Here is a 23,779-nt window from a genome sequence, read left to right on the forward strand (position 1 = left end):
GCCGCCCACCGCCCAGCCTGGGCCCCGTGCCCGAGGGCAGCACGCGGCTTCATCCCCAGAGCAGCCAAGAGGCCTGGGGCAGCCGCCTGGAGCGGTGCCCAGCACACGAGGGCACTGGCTCCCAGCCCAGGGCCTGTGGGGGCCCAAGCCCAGCAGCACGGTCCAGCTGCAGGATGGAGCAGCTCCCGCCAGGCCGGACCCGCGCCCTCACCCCCACCAGCTACAGCAGGACACGGCACGGCAAGTGGCGGGCAGGGCAGCCGGTTTATTACAAACGTGGGCACGGACAGCGCTTAGAGGAGGTGCGAAAGCAGGCCGAGGACAAGCAGCAGGGCAGGGTCCGACAGGGGCCAGGCCACGTTCCTGCCTGTGGGCAAGAGCAGGGAGGCACATGAGGGCCAGGCAAGGCTGGGCCAGGCCCGTGTGCTGTGGTGCCATCACGCGCAGGGCAGGGCAGGGGGCGGCTGCTGGTGAGACCCATGGGGCAGGGGGGCAAGGGAGGCCAGGTGCCTGGCCCCACACGGAGCATGTGCTGGGCCTGATCCCCTGGGTGGGGACGACCATGGGCTGCACCAAAGGGACAGCCAGAGGCTCCTGCTGCTCAGCCCCATGGCACGGCAGGACCTGGGGCACTGCAGCAGCCATGGCTGGGGGAGGGGGCTGCTGCGTTGAGTGTGTGGGTGTGCGAGCGCGGGGGCTGGGGGTGCGCCCCGACACGCGGGCGGGAGCAGGGCAGCATGCAGAGGGTGCGTGCAAGGGACCATGCAGGGTGCTTACCCCGGGCATCCGGCACCAGCTCCCCCTCGTACTGGGCACTGGCGACTCCCTGGCGCTGCTCGGCGCTGAGCAGCTCATACTGCTCAGGGGTCACGGCCGCGGCCTGGGCGCTGGTGAGGGCAAGCAGCTGGGCCGCGCGGAAGACCACCTGCAGGGTTGCAGTGTCGCGGCTCAGGCCCCGGGCACGGCTGGATCGGGCACTGGGCCAGCAGGCACAGAGCCCAGCTGGCCGGCACCCAGGTGCTGCCCCAGGGACAGAGCCCAGCCCGGGGCACCCAGCACCCGGGGGGTCCAGTCCCTCATTCCTCCGGCGCCTACGCTCTGCCTGTCTGCTGGATTTCTGCATCTGCTGCACCACGACAGCAGCCCCAGCCCTGGACCCACATGCTCACCTGCCAGCCCCGCTGCGGGCACCAGATGAGGGTCCCTGAGGCAGGGCTGGGGGCAGGGAGAAGTGGGCACGCTCCTGTGTAACTCACCGAGAATTTGGGGGCAGGGATCCCGGCGATGGCCAGTGGGGTCAGGGCCCGGATCTGCTCGGGGACGAGCGAGGACAGCTCGATGTCCTGGAGCCCAGCTGGGAGCGGCACAGAGGAGGTGGGTCAGGTCTGTGGCTGGCGCCTGCCCCCAAGGCAGGGCCTGGCCAGAGCAGCCGGAAGCAGAGACGGGCATGGGGCTGGGGGGTCCAGGGGCCCGATCTGTCCCGGGGGGAAGGCAGGTTCTGGGGCTTGACCCAGGGGGTCTCATGGGGGGGCCAGTCCTGTGCACCACAACACGCTGGGACACCAGGTCACTCCCTGCACCCGCGGCCCACCCGCCGCAGACTGCCTGGCCCCGGTTGCCTCCAGCCCCGTGGCCTCCTCACCCGCCAGCGTCCCAATCTCGGTGAAGATTTCGGGACCCCAGCTGTTGGCGGGGCCAAAGGCCGAGCTGGATGTCAGACGTGCAGCCAGCGCCTCCATCTGCCCCTCCGAGCAGCTGTGCTTCAGCGAGCCCAGGAAAGGGGCAGCCTGGCTGTGGGGCAGGGAGACACCAGTCAGACTCACCCGGGCACCCAGGGAAACCCCCCACCCCACCCAAGGCTCCAGTGCCCACCCAGAGGGATACGGCAGCCCCCACAAGTCGCTGCATGCCTGGTACCTCCCAGCTGTCACCAGCGCCGGCTCCCGAACAACCCCCAGCCCCCAAACCCAACCTGAGCTCCCAGCTGTCCAGCATCTGGATCTCGTCCTCCCGGAGCCCGCACAGCAGGTGCCCGAGGGCAGCCAGCTCCGGGAGCCCCAGGCCCTGCGCGCCGCCCCCGCGCTGCCGCAGGAAGCTGGAGACAGCTGCTCGCATCTGAGGGCAGAGGGGCCGTGGTCAGCCAGCATGGTACACACACGCACACGCATGCCTGTGCACATGCTCCCCCAAAACACATGCACACACATGCCACCCCCATGTATGCACATGCACTCACATGCACATGCCTGCCATCCCCTGTAGCAGGCAAGGGGCAGGTGCCTTCCCGCAGTCAAGGCCCCACAGAGGCCTCACCTGCCTTGCTGTCCAACCCTGCAGGGCCCCCAGGATGGACAGGGCCCCCCAGTCAGCGAGCTCCATGTCCTGCAGCTCCCGCTCGCTCAGCTGTGTGGCCAGCAGGCCCAGCTGCAGCGTCTGCATTGGCCTCAGCACCCGGGGGTTTCCAAACAGCTGCACAGCACCAGCGTGGCTCAGCACAGACCCCGCCGCAAGCCACCAGCTCCACAGCGCTGCCCCCAGGACCTTGCTGCATGGCCGTGTCCCCCGCACGGGCGGCAGCTAGGATCCTGGCCCCGGCATTGCCGCTGCGCCGTGCCCAGCCCGCACCCCCTTGGCTGCTCTCACCTGCTTGGCCTTGAGTAGGGCGGCTCGGCGCTGGCTGGGGGAGAGCGCGGGGTCCTGGCTGATGAGCTCAAGGCAGCCCTCAAAGTGTGCCGGCGCCATGGCGGCAATCTGGGTGGCGCTCCAGGCCGCGGGGAAGGTGGCGCGCATGTCAGCGCAGCTGGGGATGGGGTCTGCAAGGCAGAGAGTGCATCCAAAACACCCCTGGGCCATCTCCCCTTGGCTGTGCCGCCGGGGGGGCAGGGGTCTGGCAGGGGGCAGGCGTGGGTTGGGGCACGGGAACGCTGCGTCAGGGGCCGGGGGGTGACACTAGCAGTGTCCTGAGTGGCCTCACCTCGGCCTCCCGGCACGCGGCTCCTGACGAGCCAGGACACCAGGGCATCCCGCGAGCTCCTGCCCTCAGGCCGGGCGCCGGGCAGGGGGCAGAGCCGGCCCAGCTCGCTCCGCTCCCAGGCCCGCTGGCTCTGCAGCAGCTGCTCCAGCGCGTCTCTGCTCAGCAGTGCCTGGAGAGCGCAGGTGGGCGCAGCGCCGGTGAGCAGCGCCGGGCAGCGCAGGAGAGCCCGTGGCCCCCGGTGCGGTCAGCAGGGGCACAGGGAAGGGTCGTCTCACCCTGGGGATGTGCCGGACGCTCTCCTCTGGCAGCAGGAACACCAGGCGGCCCAGCTGGGCCAGGTCTGGGGGGCTCCAGTCCTGCGGGGGCCTGCAGGAGGAGGGTGCGAGTGAGCAGCGTGGCTGGGGGCCGGGGCGGGGGTGCGGGGCCTCTGGCAGGAAACCACCTTTGTTTCTCCCCAAAATCTCTGCGCTGTGACAATGTGATCAGGATGGGCCCAGCAGAGGAGAGACACTCTTACCCTCCCTCTTTAGGGAACCTGAGCGGGCTCCAGTCCTGGGGGGGGAACCTGCTCCCTCTGCCGACGGGACTGGGATCAGCCACCGGGGTGAGGGGCATCTACCTGGGGGGCTGGAGTCTGCCCGGCAACTGGCGATGTCTCTCAAACTGGTTGGCCGACAGCCAACAGGTGCTGGCCTCCACTGGACCAGGGGAACGAGGTCACGGGGGCTATATAAGTTAGGACTGCCCAGGAGGAGGGGGCCGCAGCCATGCGGGGGACTCGGACTTAGAGAGGAGCTTTACCATCAGAAACTAGCTCTCTCCCGCATAGCTCAAGAGCGAGGAACGGGCTGCCTCCGGAGGGGATCTCCCACAGCCTCGGGATGACGCTTGTGAGGAAGCGACTCGAGATCTGGGTAGATCTCTAGCTGGCAGCAACTCAGACGCGTGATCAAAAGGCTACCTCAGCCAGACTGTTTTGCTCGATGGGATTGCTAGGATATTGCTCAATCTTGTACCCTACTTTCACCCTACCCCTGGAATCAATACAGTTCTCCTTTGTGACCGGCGTGGGAGACTTCTTGAGGGGTGGGTCTAAATTATGCCTAAGAGACCCCTTAGGTCTGCAGACTAAGGGAGACTTTCCTTTTTGGACACTGATTTGGGGAAGTGCCCCACGTGCCTGTACTGGGTCGAGTACCCATAGGACTATTAGGCCTGTGTCTCCCTGAGGACACAGGGCCGAGAGTGAGTCCCTTCTCGGGGTGGTGGCGGCGACGTTACCCCCAGGCTAGCGAGTGTGCGCCAGGAAGGGGGTCGGCCGGACGTGAGGTGCCCCGGGGAGGCGCTCGGGGCCTGGAGGGTGGTGGGGCACAGGGAGGTGGGGGCTCAACACAGGAGCGCCCCCTACTGGCCCGCCACACATGGTGGAGGCAGTGGGATTCGAATACCCTGCTGTTTTACAGGCATAATTTGGGAAGAGTAATAGAGTCACTGAAATCCCCTGAGCAAACAATTTCTAATTTGGCATCGGGTCGACTGGACAGCGTAGATAGCCAGGATGGCAAACGAGTGTGTCCAAATGACCGTGCCCAAACTAAGAGATCTGGTGAAAGACAGAGGCCTTCAAGTGAAGAAAGGGCTAAAGAAGGAAGAGCTGATTAAACTCCTGTGCAATAATGACTCGGCCACAGAGCCACCTTCACGCACATCAACTCCTGAGTCGTCCCCAGAATCACATCCCTGCACGCCAAGTCCGGGAGCCGCCGAGAGATCACCCTCTGAGGGGGAGTTGCAGAGACTCCAGCTGCAGCTACAGTTGAAAAAGGTGGAGCTGGAGGCCCAGCGTGCAGAGGCCAGGCGCCAAGAGGCAGAGGCCAAGCACAAGCACGAACTAGAGGTACTCCGTCTGCAGCCCAAACCGAACTCCCCAGCCTTCTCTCGCTACCGAGTCGGAGACGATCCTGACATGTTCCTCAGCATCTTCGAAAGGCAAGCCCGACGGTGGAAGGTGCCCGAGGAGGAGTACATGATGCACATGGCTGCTCTGGTAGAAGGCGACATGGCGGTGGTCCTGAACAGCCTGCCCTCGGATGCAGCTGATAACTATGATGCCTTTAAACAGGCCGTGGCTGCAAGGTTCAAGCTAGGACCAGATTATTTCTGGAAAAAATTCCGGAATATCCGCTCACAACCCGAGAAGTCAATGGCTGATTTTGTGGCCCTGGTGTGGGATGCTCTCCTTAAACGGGCAGACGGAGCCAAGGCTGACGATAGAGAGAAGCTGCTCCATCTCATGGCGCTGGACCAATTTTATTACCGCTGTCCAAGGGAGATTAAAACCCTAGTCAAGGACAGGGGCCCTAAAACCACCCATGAGGCCGCTGAAATTGCGGATCAGCTGTTGCTTAATCATGAGGGGTCAGACAAGAAGCCTCCCTACTCTGGGAAGGAACAGAAAGGGGTCCAAAGAGTGGGGAAGGGAGGGCCAGGTCCAAAAGGGGAAAAGGAGCCGTCTCAGACCGAGCGTAAGGAGGCCCCTGATTCGACCCACCTCCAAGTTCAGAAAACAGGGGGTGCTATAACTGTGGGGAGCCGGGCCACATCAAGCCCAACTGCCCAAAGCTAAGCAGCAGACCCAAGTCCGTCAGACATGCAACAGCTGTAAGCAGTGAGGGGGGAGACCCGAGCCCCTCTCAGGGGCGTGCCTGTGGCTACAGGATCACAAACCCAGAGGAGGTGATGGCCCCCCACCGGACCAAGATAACGGTCAATGGGAGAACCCTTATTGGGCAACTGGACACGGGGTCCAGCGTGACATTAATCGATGCCTCCCAGGGGAAGAAGGAGGACCTGGGAAACTATAGGCCAGTTAGTCTTACTTGCCTAGGCAAGCTATTTGAGAAAATTATGCTGGCACACATCCACGAGGGCCAGCAGGGCATCTCATGCTTAGGGGAACCAACACGGGTTCATTAGCGGCAGGTCCTGTCAGACCAACCTGGCGGCCTCTATGACCAGGTCACCAAATCCTTAGACACAGGGGTAGCAGTGGACATCATCTTCCTGGACTCTCGGGAGGCCTTCGACACTGTCTCTCACCCCGTTCTCGTCAAGCAACTGGGGGCTGTGGTGTCAACACCCACACAGTCAGACGTGTCGCCGACTGGCCGGAGGGCCGCGCCCAGAGAGCGGTGGTGGACGGGTCATGTTTGACCTGGAGGGACGTGGGCAGTGGGGTCCCCCAGGGCTCGGTCCTCGGGCCGCACTGCTCAACATCTTCATCAGCGACTTGGACGAGGGGGTAAAAAGCACCTGTGCAAATTTGCTGATGGCACTAAGATGTGGGGGGATGTGGGCACACTGGAAAGGAGGAATAGGTTACAGTTGGACCTAGACAGGTTACAGGGGTGGGTGGATGATAATAAGATGGGATTCAACACAGACAAGTGCAAGGTGCTGCACCTGGGGAGGAAGAACCAGCACCATACCTACAGACTGGGGAACTCCCTTCTCGTCAGGGCAGAGGCAGAAAAGGATCTTGGAGTCATCATTGATGCCAAGATGAACATGGGCCGGCAGTGTGGGGACACGGTCATGAAGGCCGACCGCACCTTGTCGTGCATCCATAGATGCATCTCGAGCAGGTCCAAGGAGGTGATCCTCCCCCTCTATGCGGCACTGGTCAGGCCGCAGCTGGAGGACTGCGTCCAGTTCTGGGCGCCGCACGTCAGGGGGGATGTGGACAACATGGAGAGGGTCCAGAGGAGGCCACTCGCATGGTCAGGGGCAGCAGGGCAGGCCCTATGAGGAGAGGCGACGGGACCTGAACCTGTTCAGCCTCCACAAGAGAAGGCCGAGGGGGATCTAGTGGCCTGTTATAAACTAGTCGGGGGGGATCAGCAGGAATTGGGGGAGTCCCTGTTCCCCCGAGCACCGCCAGGAGTGACCAGGAATAACAGTCACAAGCTGGCAGAGGGGAGATTTAGGCTAGATATCAGGAGGCGCGACTCCAAGGTCAGGGCAGCTAGGGTCTGGAACCAGCTTCCAAGAGAAGTGGTGCTGGCCCCTACCCTGGGGGTCTTTAAGAGGAGGATGAACACCTTGCTGGGGTCGTTTGACCCCAGTACTCTTTCCTGCCATGGCAGGGGGTCGGACTAGATGATCTACTCAGGTCCCTTCCAACCCGAGAAACTATGAAACTATGAATGCCAACCTTGTTTCACCTGCAGATATAATACTGGGGAGGACCCTTACCATTCAAGGGGTGGGGTCTCTGCCATTTGAGATACAGGTAAACCAACTATCCATTGAGTGGAGAGGCTGCGCGATGTGCATAGAAAGGGGGGTGCTGGAAGGGGCTTTGGTCCCCAGCCTGGTGGGACGGGATATTATTGATCTAGAACTCCTGCACTGGGAGGTGGACGATGTCCTAGAGCTAGAGCCCTACCGCATTAATGCGGTGACTCATCTACAGAGCAGAAAGGCTAGCGGGGGAGGGTTAGAAACTCCCCAAGAGACAGCCACACCACTGGCTGCCCTGGGAGAGGCCCCTGTGGAGGGCGATTGCACACCAGACCCTGAGGGAACTAGCAACCCCAAGGGTGAGCTAAGTGACAGTCCCAGGGAGGTGTCTGGTCTGTCAGTGGCAGAGGGAGGCGAGACTCTCAGGGAGGAGTCCAAGGAAGTCCCTGAGGGTGAAGGTGCACTCCCTGCAGGAGCACCCGAGCTCTCTGCTGAGGGTTTAGCTGGGCAAGGGGAGTTCAAGCAGGAGGTTCTGGCGGACCCCAGCTTGGAGGACCTCCGGCAGATGGCTCAGGAGCAAGAGACCAAGTTCACCCCAGAGAAGAGGGAACAGGTGGTCTGGGATAAAGGACTTCTCTATCGGTTGTGGGTGCCAAAGTGCCTTGCCAAGACCTGGGAACGCCATCGCCAGATCATAGTACCTCGCAAATACAGACAACAATTGCTTTCCATGGCTCACGATTTACCGTGTGCGGGTCACATGGGCAGGGACCGGACACGCCGGCGGCTGCAGGCAAAGTTTTATTGGCCCAGAATTGCCCAGAATGTGACGGACTACTGCCGATCTTGTGAGACATGCCAGCAGAAGGGCAAAAGTGGGACAAGAGAAAGGCTCCCCTACAGCCCCTCCCGATCATTGATCAACCCTTCCAACGAGTGGGGATAGACATTGTGGGCCCGCTGAGGCATAAGACTCGTAGAGGGAAGAAATAGATCCTGACTCTAGTGGACTTCGCAACTAGGTACCCGGAGGCAGTTGCCTTCACAGATTTCAGACATTAGGGGTGGAAGGGACCTTGGAAGATCATCGAGTCCAGCCCCCGCCCAAAGGGCAGGAAGTCAGCTGGGGTCATAGGATCCCAGCAAGATGAGCATCCAATTTACTCTTGAAGGTGTTCAATGTAGGTGCTTGAACCACCTCCGCTGGCAGACTGCTCCAGCCCTCGGGGGCTCGGACAGGAAAGAAATTCTTCCTTGTGTCCAGCCTGAAACCGGTCTCGCAGTAGTTTATGACTGTTCGACCTCGTCATCCCTTGGGGCGCTCTGGTGAACAAACGTTCCCCCAGATCCTGGTGGTCACCCCCGATCAACTTATAGGTAGCCATCAGGTCACCCCTTGACCTTGACCTTCACCAAGGCACCTGTGGTTGCTGATGCTCTCACCAAGATCTTCTTTCAGCTGGGTTTTCCCTCCCAGCTGACCAGGGTGGAAACTTCCTGGCGGAGGTGATGAAGTGCCTGTGGGAGTGCTGTGGGGTGAAACACCTCAACACCACAGCCTCCCACCCTCAGACAAATGGACTAGTAGAGAGGTTCAATGGGACCTTGAAAGGCTAAAGGCCTATGTGGACTCTAACCCCAATGGCTGGGATGAGAAACTGCCGCATTTGCTCTTTGCCTACCGGGCGGTGCCCCAGGAGTCCACGGGGTTCTCACCGTTCGAGTTGATGTTTGGGAGGCGAGTTCGAGGTCCTCTCGATCTGGTGAGAGAGGAGTGGGAAGGGAAAATCACTTCCACCAAGATCTCCGTGGTGGAGGATGTGCTGAACTTTCGTCAGAAACTGACTGACGTGATGAAAGTGGCACGAGAGTCCCTGGGACAGGCCCAGGAGAAGCAAAGGTCCTGGTACAATGAAAAGGCTCACTTGCGTACCTTTGACCGCGGTGATAAGGTTATGGTTTTCCTGCCACTAAAGACAGACAAGCTGCAAGCTGCATGGGAAGGTCCTCATGTTGTCCTGGACAAGCTGGATGATGTGACCTATGTTGTGGCCAGGAGTGAGAGAAAGCCTAAGACAGTTCATGTGAACATGCTTAAACCTTACTTTGACAGAGGGGATGCGGTGTTCTGGATTTCCTCAGTAGAAGGATCACCAGAGGAGCCGGCCATGTCCGGTGACTGGGATGGAGAGGCAGGAATGGAGGAACTGCGCCTGCCGGACCATCTGCCCCTCCCAGGACAAGGACAAGCTGCTTGCGGCACTCAAAGACTTTGAGACAGTGTTCTCCAACAAACCAGGTAAAATGGACCTGGCGGTGCACTCCATAGACACGGGCAGCCATCGCCCTGTACACTCCAGACTGTACTCAATTAACAAGAAGGTAAAGCAAGAAATAACACGAGAGATCACAGAGATGGAGGAGTTAGGGGTATTCCGGCCTTCAGGGAGTCCCTGGGCCAGCCCGGCGGTACTCGTCCGGAAGCAGGACGGGCCCGTCCGGTTCTGTGTGGACTGCCGGGAGCTGAACGCTGTCACCACCCTGATGCACACCCTATGCCCAGGATGGACGCTTTGCTCGATCGCCTGGGCCCAGCCAAGGTCATCTCTACTCTCGATATGTCCAAAGGATTGTGGCAGATGGCACTGGATCCGGATGCCATAGCCAAGTCTGCATTTACCACCACTGTGGGACTATACGAGTTCACAGTTTTACCTTTCGGTATGCGCAACTCTCCTGCATCTGTCCAAAGGTTGATTAATAACCTGCTACAAGGGTGCGAGCAGTTTGCCATGGCGTACATCGATGACATCGCCATCTTCAGTCAGGACTTTGAATCGCACCTGATCCATCTGACCACCGTGCTAGGCAAGATCAAGCAAGCTGGTCTTACAGAGAAAGCCAAAAAGTGCCAGTGGGCACTATCCGAAGTGGTATATTTGGGACATCATGTGGGTGGAGGTCACATTGCTCCCTTGTGGGACAAGATTGAGGCCATTAAAGACTGGCCGCCTCCACAAACCAAGAAGCAAGTCAGAGCCTTCCTTGGCCTGGCTGGATATTACAGATGGTTTATCCTGGGATTTGGAGCGACGGCAGCTCCCCTGCATGAGCTGACCAAGAAGGGCAGCCCTGATCCAGTGGTCTGGAAGCCAGGGTGCCAAGAAGCATTCGACACCCTAAAAGCTGCCCTGGTCAAACACCCGATCCTGAAGGCACCGCTCTGTGACTCTAGAAACTATGAAACTATGAATGCCAACCTTGTTTCACCTGCAGATATAATCCCGGGGAGGACCCTTACCATTCAAGGAGTGGGGTCTCCGACTCAGGACTAGGAGCTGCAATCTTCCAAGAGCACCAAGAGACATGGTACCCCGTGGTGTACCTCAGCCGGAAGTTAATCTCTCAGGAGTGGGACCTGTCGTCTATCGAGGAGTGTTCGGCAATCGTCTGGGCACTGAACAAGCTGAGGCCCTATTTATGGGGGCAGCAGTTCACCGTCCTATCGGACCATGCCCCACTGCAGTGGCTGCAGACGATGCAAAACTCCACTGCCAAGCTGCAACGATGGGACGCAGACTTAGAGAGGAGCTTTACCATCTGAAACTGGCTCTCTCCCCCATAACTCATGAGCAAGGAACGGGCTGCCTCCGGAGGGGATCTCCCACAGCCTCGGGATGATGCTTGTGAGGAAGCGACTCGAGATCTGGGTAGATCTCTAGCTGGCAGCAACTCAGACGCGTGATCAAAAGGCTACCTCAGCCAGACTGTTTTGCTCGATGGGATTTCTAGGATATTGCTCAATCTTGTACCCTACTTTCACCCTACCCCTGTAATCAATGCAGTTCTCCTTTGTGACTGGTGTGGGAGACTTCTTGAGGGGTGGGTCTAAATTATGCCTAAGAGGCCGCTTAGGTCTGTGGACTAAGGGAGACTGTCCTTTTTGGCCCCGGACTCAGGGAAGTGCCCAAGTGGCTGAACTGGGTTGAGTACCCGCAGGACTATTAGGCCTGTGTTTCCCTGAGGACGCTGGGCCAAGACAATCCCTTCTCGGGGTGGTGGCGGCTACGTTACCCCAGGCTAGTGAGTGTGCTCCGGGAGGGGGTCGGCCGGACACGAGGCGCCCCCGGGAGGCACCCGGGGCTGGGAAGGTGGTCGGGCGCAGGGAGGTGGGGGCTCACGCCACACGGCCTACCCCAGCGCGCGCCTCGAGAGCAGCAGCTGGCCCAGCATGGCGGCGAACTCATCCGAGAGGCAGGCGCCCTGCAGCGTCTCCAGCCGCAGCAGCAGGCTCTCAGGCCGGATCCGGGCAGCGCTGTCTCGGTCCAGGAAGCCCAGCAGCGGGCCCAGCAGGTCCAGGACCTCCCCCGGGATCTCGGGCTCCAACGGGGACCGCTGGCAGGGCAGGACAGGGCAGGGCACAGCATGGCGGGTGAGGTGCCCCCTCAGCCTCTCCGCTGCCCCCTCCCTGACCTGCCCTTACCAGGAGCTGCAGAGCCCGGCGGGCCAGGGCGGTGCGGCGGTGGGAAGGCAGCGCCAGCAGGCTCTGGGGGTGGCTGCTCACATGGTCCAGCACCAGCCAGAGCGAGTCATTGGGCAGCCGCTCAACCAGCTTCACCCTGCGGGAGCCGGGGGGGCCACACTGCAGCCAGCGGCCCCGGGGGAGGGGGCCTGCGGGCAGTGGGGGGCACCGGGCACGACCGCTGCGGGCGCAGCCCACAGGCACCGGGGCTGCACTGGTGCCTGGCAGGACGCTGGGGGAGCCGGCCTGGTTCCAGCTCCAGGCCCTGCCCATGGCACTTGGCACCGCTGCCCGCCCACGTCGCCCCCGGCCTGGCGCTGCCCACGTGCTGCTCAGCCCAGACAGGCTGCAGGACACAGGGCGGCTGCGGCTGCAGGGAGCAGTGTCCCCATGGCTTTGGGGGCAAGGGGAGGGGACCATGCCGGGCACCTACGGTAAGTCCACGAGGAAGGCAGGTCCTAGCTGCGCCAGCTCCTCGGCCGTGGGTCCTGGGCGCCAGCGGATCTCCTCCCCGATGCAGCGCCGCTGTGGAGCGTGCAGCTGTGAGCCAGCCCTGGCGGCTGGGAGGGCTCCGGGCACCAAGCCAGGAGCTGGCGGGGGGACGAGCTTCTTACCAGGCTGGCAGGCAGGCGGCCGGGCTGTGCGTAGAGCGTGCCGAGGATGCCCAGGAAATCCGGGCGCCGGCTGCAGCGGTGCAGGGTGGTGCAGTCCATGCCGGCTGCTAGCGTGCCCAGCGCCCTGGTGAGCACCGGCACAGCTGCACCTCGGCCGCGCCGGCTGGCTCCAGGGCCCAGCCAGACCCTCCCTCCACCAGTCTGACCCCCGCCCACCCCAGCAGGCTCTGGGCAAGGGCTGGCTGGGTCCAGACTGGCACCCTGGGCCGGGCTCTGCCGGGGCCTCCCTCACCAGACCGAGTCTTGGGTCATGTTGGCGCCGGCTCCCACCATCCTCCAGAGCAGCTGGGCCTGCCGGGGCAGGGAGCAGGGTGAGGGCTGCCCCGTGTCGTGTGGGCTCTGCTCCCTGCCACCGCCCCTCCCCTCCCCGGGGCCTTGCCTGCGCCTCCCGCCCAGCCCCCGGGACGCTGGCTGCCTTCCTCCATGCGTGTTACCTGCTGCGGGGCCCAGCGCAGGTGCCGGTAGCGGCGGCTGTCGTTGCCCAGCAGCGCGGGCACATGGGGCTGCAGCAGGGCAAGGGGCACGAGGGGCAGGAGGCAGTCGGGCCAGGCGCTCCGGGGCGGCGGGTCACGGCGCAGCCCCTGCGGCAGACACGACCAGTGACGGGCAACAACCGAGTGACCCGGGCAGGTGGGGCCCAGCCACGCGCGTGCCTGCCCGTACCTGCATGGCCCGCAGCAAGGCAGCTGTCTGGGCAGCGGAGAGCCGCGGCAGCACCGGCGCCAGGCACTCACATGCCCCCGCCAGCACGGGTGCCAGGGCGCCTGGCAGGGACTTGGGGCTGAGGCCAGGCAGGAGGGCGCAGAGCCGGCCCTGCGCGTCCCCCGTCACCTGCAGACACAGCACAGGGGGCTGGGCCGGGGGTGTCCAGCAGGCCCCTGGGGCCGGGCTTCCAGACCCCCACCCGTCCCTGGGCCCAGGCTGCAGCTGCGGGCCGAGACAGGGCGCGACACTCACGTTCTCGCTGCGGACAGCCTGCGCGAGCAGCAGGGAGGCCTGCACGGGAAGACGGGGTGAGGGCGGCAGCACCACGGTGCCCGCACCACTGCGCACGGCGGGTCGAGCCAGGCAGCCACGTCGGGGCGGCACTCACCTGTGCGGGCGTCAGGGGCATGGCCTGCAGCTCCGGCAGCAGGGCGCTCACCTGGGCGGGCGACAGGCGCTGCAGGAAGCCCGTGCCGAGCTCGGGGACGACGCCCCTCCAGGCCTGCAGCTCCTGCGGATCCATGGCCTCCGGGCCCGCCGAGCGCAGCAAGTCAGCCAGTGCGTAGGTGACCTGTGGCAGATAGTGGTGCGGTGAGCCCAGCGCAGCCAGCACCGCCATCCTGTGCTGGGGGTGGACCCATGGCTCGCACGCCGAGGTGCAGCGTCCGAGGGAGCAGAGCGGCTCTGCCAGCCAGCAGCCCTGGAGCCGCACCCCGGCAGCTCCCCCACAGCTCAGCTCCAGGCCCAGTCGGCGCAGGCGCAGGCGCAGGCAGGGCAGGGGCACTCTCAGCAGCCTCCCAGCCAACCTGGCACCAGGGGCTGGGCAGGGCCTGGGCACGTGCCCCCCCGGGAGCTCCCTCTGCCCTCATGGGGCTCCAGCACAGGCTGCGCTGCGCGGGAGCCGGGGCCCGGACCACGGTCCCCTGCTGCCAGGCTGCCCGAGACTGGCTCACCTGCCCGTGCGGGGGCAGCGTCCCGTCCGCGGCACACGCCAGCAGGCTCTGCTCCACAGGCCCCCGCGGGTCGCGCAGCGGCGCCAGGGCCTGCAGCTCCTCAGGGCTCAGGAAGCAGGCGAGGGTCCCGATGCTGGGGACAGGCGGAGGCGTGAACAGGGGCTACAAGCCCGGAGCCCCGGAGCAAGGCCTGGTGCGCGTGGCCTGGCAGCAGCGCAACCCTGGTGCTCCCACAGGCAACGGGGTGACGACACCCCCCGCACGGTGCAGCACGGCGGAGCTGCCCCCCCGGCGGCCGTGCTCACCTGCGCACCTGCTCCTCACCCGCCCCGTGGCTCCTGTTGATGAGGCTCCGCGCTACGTGGCGCCCCTGCGCCAGCCCCAGTCGCACGTCCTGCCAGCTGTCCGCCAAGCCCTGCACCTGGGGCGCAGACGGGTGAGCGTGCCTCACGAGGGCCAGGGACCCCTGTGAGACCTCCGCGGGGGCAGTGGCTGGCCCCCAGGACCAGCCCTGCCCCGGGCGCCCACCTGCTGGGGCGTGAGCTGCAGGAAGCGTCGCAGGGGCAGGTGTGGCAGCAGTGGCTGCAGGGCGCGCAGCAGCTCCGGGGGCCAGGCAGGTATGTCCCCCAGTGCTGGGGCCTGCAGCAGGCGCTGGGCGAGCGCGCTCTTCTGCGCCCGCGTCATGCGTGCGCTGTGGCTCTGGAGCGCGGCCAGGCTGGGGACGGACAGCCGGAGCGTTAGAAGTTGTGCCCTGCCTGCGGAGCTCAGCCCTGAAGCGGGCACCCACCCCGGCCCACGCGTGCCGGACGGGCCGGGCCGCAGAGCACGGCTGCTTGTGGCACAGGCCAGGCAGCGCAGGCCACGGCCGGCCGGTGGCTCTGGACAGCAGGGACGCGCGAGGGTGCACCCAGGGCCAGCTGGGAGGTGCTGAGAGGCCCGGGCTCGGGCTGCGGGGCACGGGGCAGCCCGGTGCTCACACGCTCTCGTTGGCCAGGAGGGCGGGCGGGAAGCTGGAGATGTCGGAGGCCGACAGGAAGGGGATGAACTGCGACAGGTCGACGGGCGTCAGCGGTGGGAAGCGGCGGAGCAGCAGCGCGGTCAGCGACTGCAGTGCACCCTCGTCTGCTGCCGGCACCTGCGGGGCGACGCCACCGCTGAGCCGGGCCCAGCCAGGCACCGCGGCACGGCCCAGCGCCCCTCGCCCCGTCGCGGCCCCGGCCCACCTGCAGCCGGTGCCAGGTGCGGTGCATCAGCGACAGGAACTGCCTGGCGGCCTGGCCCTCCACCGACAGCAGCAGCCCGTGCAGGCTCTCCGGGGGCATCTGCAGGTACTCCTGCGGGCGCCCAGCCCCGCGCGTCAGCTGCCACGGGAGGGCCCAGGACCTGCGGTCCCGTGGACCCTGTGTGCCGGGGCAGGGGATGGCTGGGGGTCGAGCCCGGGGCACCGGGGGAATCAGTACCTGCACCAGCAGCTCCATGGCCGGGGCGCCCTCCTCACGCTGGATCAGGTCCCAGAGCACGGGCTGCAGGGGGGAGGGGGCTCAGCGGGGGTCTCCGCGGGACCTCACTGCGCTGCCTGGGCAGAGGCACGGCTGCCCGGGCCCTGGGGCTCTGCCCAGAAGGCAGCAGCTCCGTGCCCACGGGGATCAGCTCCAGCCCAGCCCCTGGCACCACCGCGCCACGAACCAGCAAGGGCCAGGCACCTTCATCAGCGCAGGGACCCTGCAGAGCTGGCACTGGCAGCCCCACAGCGCCTGATGCCGCCCGGCCCTGCACAGCGACCTGGGAGGCGATCTCTCCCCCGGCTCCACCTGCTCGCAGCACGCAGGGAAGAGGGAGCGAGGACGGCCGCCCAGCCACAGGCCCCATGGGAGGGCGCTGCTGATGCAGCTGCACGGAGCTGGCTGCTGGCTGCCCACGGAGCAGGAGGCTCAGGGGGTTTGGGTCTAGCAGCCACCCACCCTCATGGCCGCCTGCCCCAGTCCCCAGCTCAGCACCAGCCTCCTCCCGGGCCCTGCTGGCCCCTGCCTTCCCCTCCTGCACTCTCCCAGCACCACACAGGGGGAGCAGGCAACTAAGGTGCCCCTGTCCACACGCACAAGTGACCATGGCACGGTCACACTCCCTCCCACTAGTGCCTCTGCAAACATGGGCAGGGCTTGGCCCCGTGCAGCTTGGGCAGCACACCCGAGCTGGGAGCCCGCATGCGCTGCCCGCCAGCCCCTGTGGCCCAGCCCTGGCCCCGCGCAGGGAGCGGCACTCACGCCAAAGCAGCTCAGCAGCTCCTTCTTGGTGGCAGGGTCCTGCTCCTGCTCCAGGTAGCGGCCCAGCGCCTGCAGGATGCTAAGGGAGGCGTTGGCCCGCAGCGAGGCCCAGAAGGAGCCATTGTCGAGCAGGCTGGAGAGCAGGATGGCCTCACCCAGCGGCCCCTGCGCAGCCCGTGCCCCGGCGCCCAGCTCCGGCAGTGCCAGCACGAAGCGCAGCAGGCGCAGCAGGTAGTTCACATTGAGCAGCCAGCGCGCTGTGTCCTCCTCGCACCAAGCCAGCCGCGACACCAGCTCTAGCAGGTAGGACACGGGGTCCTCACACAGCCGCGCTGCCTCTACCTGGGGCGACAGCGGCAGGGCGCCCAGGAGCTGCTGCAGCAGGCACTGCCTGCGGGGCGGCGAGCCTGCGCCCAGGCACTGCCTCAGCACCCAGGGCTGGGCGGGTGCCAGGGTCTCCAGCACCGAGCGGTGCTCGCACACCAGCTGGCGGAAGCGGGCAGGACTGGCAGTGCGGCACTGCTCTAGCAGGCTGGCGCTCCACAGTGCCGGGGGGCTCCCGCCCGCCACCACAGCGGCACAGGGGTCAGCACGCGGGGGAGGCGTGGTGCTCAGCACCTTGGCCTGCAGCCGGTGGCTGTGGCAGAGCTGGGAGATGCCAGTGCTGGTCTCAGTGGGCAGCCCCTGCAGGCTTGCATTGTTGCACAGCCAGCGCACCCAGAGAGTCTGGTTCTCCAGAAAGCAGCTCCAGAAGCCTTCGGGGCTGAGTGGGGCTCCGCGGAGGGCCTCCAGGCAGCCGCTGTGCTCTGGCGCCGCGGTCTCGGGCGCTTGGTGGGACAGGTTGGCGCACAGCTCCTGCAGACGGGGCTGGTGGCGGCTGGGCAGGTCGCGCAGGGTGGCGTTGCTGCAGACCGTGGCATTGAACTGGGCCGGGAAGTGCTCCCAGCAGGCCCGGGCCCAGACCGAGCCCCACTCGGCCGCGTGCACCAGGAGGTACCAGGCAGTGTCGGAGCACGTGGTCCCCAGGTCGGAGGCCGTAGGGCTGGAGGCGCCGGAGCCATCCACGTGGTTGCAGTACAGGTAGAGGGTGAAGTTGGAGATGCCTGGCAGCCCTGGCGCCGAGCTGTTGCAGACGGACTCCAGGTCAGCCAGGATCCGTGCCTCGCCCCACGGCTCGGGCAGTGCCCGCTTGGCCATGGGCTGGGGCCGGCGGGGCTCTGCCGCGGGGTGCATGCAGTGCAGGAGGGGTGGCGGGGACGGCAGGGGCCCAGTTGCGAACCCCAGCGCCTCTGCGTCCCAGCTGATGTTATGGTGGATGCCCCTGGCGGCACCAGAGAGGGTCGTTAGTCCCCTCCCCCCTCCAACACAGACCCCCAGGGCGGATGTATGGGGGGGGTGTTGCCTCCAGGGCCACAAGGCCACTGGCCAGGTCCCCTTCCCCATATGGCCCAGCCCCTCCCAGCCCGCAGGTGCCCCATGCGGCTCTGCCCCAGGGTAGGAACAGGGGAGCTCTCCCCTGAGATGAGACCGGGGCTGCAGCCTGGCCGCAGTGCCAGGCCTGAGCGCAGCCGTGGAGCAGCCCCAGCGGCCAGCAACGCTCTGGCCAGGTCCCCCCACACCTGCCCTGCCGCCCTCCTGGGCAGGGGGCGAGGGCAGGCCCTGGCCAGGCGTGGGGGGCAGGGCTGGCCCCGCGTGGCGCTGGTGCGGGTGCAGGCGCCGGCTCCGCTTCTCCGTCTCCGCCGGCGGCTCCGCGACTCACCAGAGCAGCAGCTGCTGCAGGGTCCCTGCAGGGAGGAGGGGAAGCCGTGAGCACACAGGATGGTGTCAAGGAGGCCGGGCCGGCCCCGGAGAGGTCAGGGGCGCTCACCGGCGGAGCACCTCCCGTCGGGCCCCGGCCGTGGCAGGCCGAGGGCCACGGAGACCTCCTGCACCAGCGAGCCCGTCACACGCACCACCTTGCGCCGCACGCTGGAGGACAGCGAGCGCCCCACGCGCCGCAGCAGCCCGCGCTTCAGCTCCTCCAGTGCCCCCCACAGCGCTGCCCCGGGGCGCACGCCCAGCGCCCGCCTGCCCGCCTCCGTCTGCCCCGCGGGGCTCGGCAGCTCCGCGGGGCCCGGGCTGCTGGCGTCGGGAGGCTGCTCCCGGGCAGCTGCGGGCGGCAGGCTGAAGGGCTTCCAGCGCCCCGGGGCCAGGACAGGCCCCGCCGGCTGCACGTGGACCGCGGGCTTCCAGCCGGCGCCCTCCAGCACCTGCAGCAGCTGCATCAGCCAGTCCGAGCCCGGGCTGCAGCGCCGGTGCCCCATGGGCGCGCAGGAGACACCCGGCGGGCCCTGGCCCAGCGCCCCGGGCAGGATGGCCTGGGGCAGCGCCTCGACCAGGTGACGGAGCAGCTCCGGGCCCGGCGGGTCGGGTGCGCCCGGGCCCGCGAGGCCCAGCAGGCCGTGCAGGAGGCCTAGCAGCGGGTCCCAGTGCCGGCTGCCGCGCAGCGAGAGCAGGAAGTCGGGCAGGCGCAGGGCGGGGGCGGGCGGGGGCAGGAGGTGCTGCAGCAGGCTGCCCCAGGGCTCGGGCCGTGGCGCCTCACTCTGCAGCGACGCGGAGACGTTGTGCAGGAAGGCGGAGAGCCGGCTCTGGCCACGGCCACCGCGCGGGGCCTGGGCCTGGGGGGCTCGCGGCGCTGGCAGGACCCCCAGGGACTCCAGCCCCAGCAGCAGGCGCCACAGCAGGGGCGACGTGTCCACATCTGTGTCCACCGGCCCCCCCGGCCCTGCCCCAGGGCTCGGTGGGCCGGCGCCCCCGAGGCGCTGCCCGGCGGGGGGCTGCAGCGAGGAGACGAGGTCCTGGCCCGGGTTTCTGCTCCCGTTGGAGGCAGCTCCTGCAAGGAAAGCCAGGCTGGCCCCCGCGTCCACCCACCTGCGGCAGTGCGCGACGCCGGCGTGGCCCCGCGCTGGCCCCCCCGCAGGCAGCAGCCGGTCCCTGGCGCGAGGGCTTGGAGCCCGGGTCCCCACCCCGCCCTTCCCGCACCGGGCTGCCTGGGTCCTCGTTCGCCGTGCGCTCACCCCGGGACTGCGACTCGTTGCCTGCGACGGCGTGGGGCCCAGAGCCCGTGGGGCTGGCAGGAGGAGTGGGCACCCCTGCCCGCCAGAGCAATGGCTGCGCCCTGCCCCGGGGGGCAGACCCACGGGGTCCGGCTCTCCGCGGGCACCAGGGTCCGGGCGGCGCGGCCCCGGGAGGAGCGGGGTCAGGAGCAGCCAGGCGAGACGGGGGTCCCAGAACGGGCCAGGCCGGAGCCTGGCTGAGTCTGTGGCTGGACCCTGCCCTGCCTGCCCCCACGGGCTGTGCGGTCCCCGCTGTCTGGGCCCAGCACCCCCTAGCCCCTGATCCCCGCAGCCGGGCGCTCACCGGGGGCAGGGAGGGAGCGTGGGGGCAGCACCAGCACCAGCAGCATCCGAATGCCCCACAGGAAAGCAGCCATCTCTCGTCCTGGTCCTAGGGCCGGGGGACCCTCCAGGAGCTGGGACACGGGCAGTGGTGGCTGCTGCAGAGCCGGGAACGACTGCGTGGGCTGTCACCGGAGCTGGGGGCACTGGCCCGCACACCCGATCCCTCCCTGCCGTCACCGAGCATTACTTACAGCCAGGAAGGACCCAGGAGTCCGGGAGGGCTCACTTTACACTTTCCACAGGCGAGGGGAGGGGAAGCCAGGCCCTGCCGGGCGGGCGGGTTGGGACGGGGGGGGCTCTGCTAAAGCCTCCTGGTGAGGGACGCTGCCACATCACTTAGCTGGGGGCCGCAGCCCCCTTCATGGGTGGGGCAGGCCCAGCCCTAGGAGGGAGGTGGGAGCCCGAGAGGAAATGAGGCCGGGGCAGGGAGCCCCTGTATGAGGCAGTGGGTGCAGACCCCAAGCTGCGCACAGCTCAGGGATGCAGCCGGGACCCCCAGGCCTGGGAGAAAGAGCCCACGAGGTGGGTGCACCGTTGCTGCAGCACGGCCCCCGGCCCCAGCAGGGACTGGGCACAGCCCCCGAGGCACACCCCAGTCACGCTGACTGCAGCCCGGCCCCTTGCCCTGGGGCTCAGTGCAGGACGCCCCCACGCACAGCTACGGTCCTTGCCCGACCCCGCGCCGGGCTCGGCCCCGACAGCGCGTCTGACCCGTAACCTGAGGCTGGCCCCCCCGGCCGCCGGTGCAGCCTGCGCCACTGCTGCTGGCCCAGCCCCGCGCCCAACAATGCGCCTGCTCCATTATTGATGCCTCGGGAACGGCCGCACGGCTCCATTCACCGGCAGAATAGCAGATGGGAAGGTGAAACCTCCGGGATCGAGCCGCCTGCCCCCCCGCCCCACGCCAGGCTTGTCACCCAGGAAGCAGCCAGGCTGGGCAGGGGAGCCAGGCATCTCCCTCCAGCCCTCGCAGCCCCCTCGCATGGGCACCCTGTGCCCGACGGGCCACAAGCCGCAGCCTGCTATGCCACTGTGCCCACGCAGCCAAACCAGCGCAGTGCCTGGCGACTGCCGAGGACGCTGCTCCTTGCCCTGGCCCCCCGCACCCACGGGAGTGTGGCTACGTGGGCCAGTGGCAGGAGGGGCAGGAGGCAGCCAGGCCACGGGCATCTGCTCCTGGCCCAGCCTGGCTGGTTGCCAGGCCCGGAGCGGGAAAGGCCGCAGCATCTGCTGGGACCAACACAGCACGTGGCTTCAATGCCACCCTTGGCCCAGCAGCCGGGGAAAGTCGGTGCTACAGGAGCCTCTGCGTCGCTCCCGTTCCCACTACCTGCCCTGCCCAGGCCTGGTCCGGGGTGCCGCCTGCACCCAGGAGGGCATCTCCATCTGCTTGCAGGTGGTGAAGAGGCAGGATGAGGGCAGGACGTGCTCCTGGCAGCACCCCACAGCATCCCGTCCAGGCGTCAGCAGGGCCAGAGAGCTCATGCCTGCCGCGCCCAAAGGGTGACGTGTGACTCACTGTCACTCGCTGGCGGTGATGAGCTGCTCCCGTTCCCGTGACCAGGGAGCACTGAGCCCGCCAGCTTTTCCAGTGGGTCTCATGTCACCGGCATGGCCCTGGCCCTGGCCCTGGCCCTGGCTCTGGGTGGGGACCCATGGGGGTGGGTGTGACCGCAGGGACCGGAGGGGCACCTCTGGCAGTGCCCACGGGATCCCTGCCCCCCCACAGGCTGCAGCCACCTCGGCTCCTCGCTCTACTGGACCTGGCCCAGACTCTGGCTGCAGATCGCCCCAGCCCAGCCAGACCCTCCCCCACCCCCACCCCCACCCCCAGCCCCAGGGCACATCCCCGTATCTGCTTCAGATAAGGGCCACAAAGGGCCAGGAGGCAATGGGGGAGGGGAGCAGGGGTGAGAGCCTTGCTCTCCCAGCCCCTGTGCTGCGGCCACAGGAGGCAGGACTGACCCTGCGTGCTGCCATGCAAGTCCCCAGGCCAACAGGCAGACAGGGCCACGGGGCTGCCGCTGCACAGGGACCGGCTGCGAGCTGGACCCCGGGAGCACTGCCCAAGCTGACGTGATGGCTGGGCAGGTGGAAGGGAATGTGGCCGCCTGCGGGACTCGGGCGCCAGGAGGACACACGAGAGGCTCTGGGCAGGGCTGAGGGTTTCTGCCCATCTCTGTTCTGCAGGGGCAGGGGCAGTCACCCCTCCTGCTTCAAGGCAGCGGTCTCCAACCAGGGCCCAGAAGGAATTTCCCAGGACTGTGTGGCAGGAAGCACCCAGGGCTGCCCCACCTCCCCACAAGCCTCTGGCTCCTGTGTGGACAAGCCCCAGTGCCCCAGTCTGCAGAGACCCTTGTCCTGCTGGGGCCAGGGCCTGGGCTGTGGGGGGCTCGCTCTGCTTTCTGGGGCTCCTCTGCCAGGAGGTGGGATGGGATGCTGGAGGGTGGTCGGGGTACGCAGGGCAGGGCAGGGCAGGGCAGGGGGTGCCACGGGGCACCTGGTTCTGGCTGTCCCTGCTGATGGGCACAGCTTGCCTGGGCTCTGCGCTGGGTTTCCTACACAGGCAGGGCAGGTGCCAGGGCCGGTGACTCACAAAGAGGCATTAATAACCTGTCTGCTGCTGGACATGACACTGGCACTGGCACTTGCAGCCTGGCTTCAGAGAGACGGCGCTGCCCTTAGCAGAGGGGCTGACAATGGTCCCCCAGTGGAGAGGATCTGGTCCCAGAGCCAGGCCCAGTGCTGCTCCTGCCTGCCCTCGGCTCAGGGAGCAGCAGCCAAATGTCCCAACACCGCCCTCCCCCTCAGCTGATGCTGCCTGGAAACACTGGATCATTACAGCAGATGTGAGCAGGGCCACGATGCATATGCAACCGCAAAACACATATGCAAGCCGTGGCAGTGAAAGCAGGGCAGACAGAGCAAGGAGCCTTCCTCCTGACCCGGCAGGCACTCGTGCCCAGCAGCAGCCAGTTAATTCAGGGAAGGCGGCTCTCTAGGAAACTGCTCAACCTCCCGTGGAGCCCTGGAGATGGGCACCATTGCTTGTGCGCAACAGCCTCTCGTGGGAGCGGACAAACGGGGCTGCCTGCCTGAAAGTCACTGGGACCCTGGTTATCACGAGCTGCGCGCTGGCGACCAGGCAGATTTGGTGCTAGGAGTAGCCCAAGGGCCCTGAGGGTTTGCACCGACTTTTACCGGACCAGCAGAAGCCAGACAAGTTCTGCTGTTCAGTCACAAATGCAAACTTGCAAATCAGATGCAAGCCTAGAAGGGAGCTGCTGGGGAGAGCCGCGCTCCCAGAGCGCCTGACAAAAATTTAGTGGAACAAGATCAATACTGTACGTGGCGAAGCGAGGAAAGCTTGTCTGGTCCCAGACAAAACCTGAACTGTGATTGCCAGACCCACCGCTCAGGAGGAAAATAGCAGAAAGTGACTGATGTGACCAGCACGTGGTAGCCGGGACAGCTTGCCCCCAACCCAAGGGGCAGGCCTCAGCACTAGACTGGATTGTGCTCAGGCTGGCAATCCCCACAGTGTTATAGGAAAGGACACTGACAGGGACACGAGGAGGTCACTTGGAGAACTAGGGACATTTTATACAGGCTTCAAATGCACAGAGAAATCAAGAAAGTTATCAAGGCTTTTTGTACATGTCGAATACACAAACCTAGTCAAGCAAAAGAGCCCAGACTGCTGCTCACACAGTAACTCAGATTGGCCCCTTGACCGAAGTAGGGTAGGCACAGAATTATTTACACCACCCGGAAGAGACCACACGCATGCCGCACGCTGCAACTCTGTCTCCTGTGCTGGCCTCTCTACCAGACGGTACAGCCAAACAGGCGCCCGCCACGGCCACTTCGGCTGACGCTGCAGCCCAGACACAGCGACAGCTGAGCACAGACTGGGGCTGAGTGTGCACGAGTCCACTGACCAGCAGGGATTTCCCCGTGTCAGTGGGCTCGGGACCAGGCACAAGGGAAAAGCAAAATGCAGCA

At 66.0% G+C, this 23,779-nt stretch overlaps 1 protein-coding gene across 1 annotated transcript; it reads right to left on the minus strand.

Moving 5' to 3' along the window:
• Positions 1-281: 281 nt before the first annotated feature.
• Positions 282-19,945, minus strand: STRC (stereocilin). The gene is made up of 28 exons (XM_090028723.1): positions 19,734-19,945; positions 18,202-19,206; positions 18,094-18,118; positions 16,335-17,655; positions 15,531-15,593; positions 15,294-15,404; positions 15,048-15,205; positions 14,599-14,785; positions 14,376-14,491; positions 14,071-14,203; positions 13,506-13,688; positions 13,370-13,408; positions 13,076-13,243; positions 12,847-12,993; positions 12,645-12,703; positions 12,353-12,476; positions 12,172-12,263; positions 11,700-11,835; positions 11,412-11,611; positions 3,250-3,340; positions 2,975-3,143; positions 2,644-2,813; positions 2,314-2,469; positions 1,973-2,115; positions 1,643-1,791; positions 1,257-1,354; positions 778-925; positions 282-367 (listed from the first exon to the last, which is right to left on the minus strand). The coding sequence occupies exons 1-28, from the start codon at positions 19,804-19,806 to the stop codon at positions 294-296; spliced, it is 5,538 nt and encodes a 1,845-aa protein (XP_089884849.1). The 5' UTR covers positions 19,807-19,945; the 3' UTR covers positions 282-293.
• Between the last annotated feature and the right edge of the window lie 3,834 nt (positions 19,946-23,779).

Source organism: Crocodylus siamensis, chromosome 15, assembly GCF_052110815.1.
Source record: "Crocodylus siamensis isolate JL-2025a chromosome 15, ASM5211081v1, whole genome shotgun sequence".
Classification (NCBI taxonomy): domain Eukaryota; kingdom Metazoa; phylum Chordata; order Crocodylia; family Crocodylidae; genus Crocodylus; species Crocodylus siamensis.

Coding starts and splice junctions, on each gene's coding strand:
- STRC (XM_090028723.1), bottom strand. CDS start 19,806: ATGGCTGCTTTCCTGTGGGGCATTCGGATGCTGCTGGTGCTGGTGCTG. Junction 17,656..18,093: donor CTGCAGCAGCTGCTGCTCTG/GTGAGTCGCGGA, acceptor TGGTGCCGCCAG/GGGCATCCACCATAACATCA. Junction 3,341..11,411: donor CTCTCGAGGCGCGCGCTGGG/GTAGGCCGTGTG, acceptor CTCCTCCTGCAG/GCCCCCGCAGGACTGGAGCC.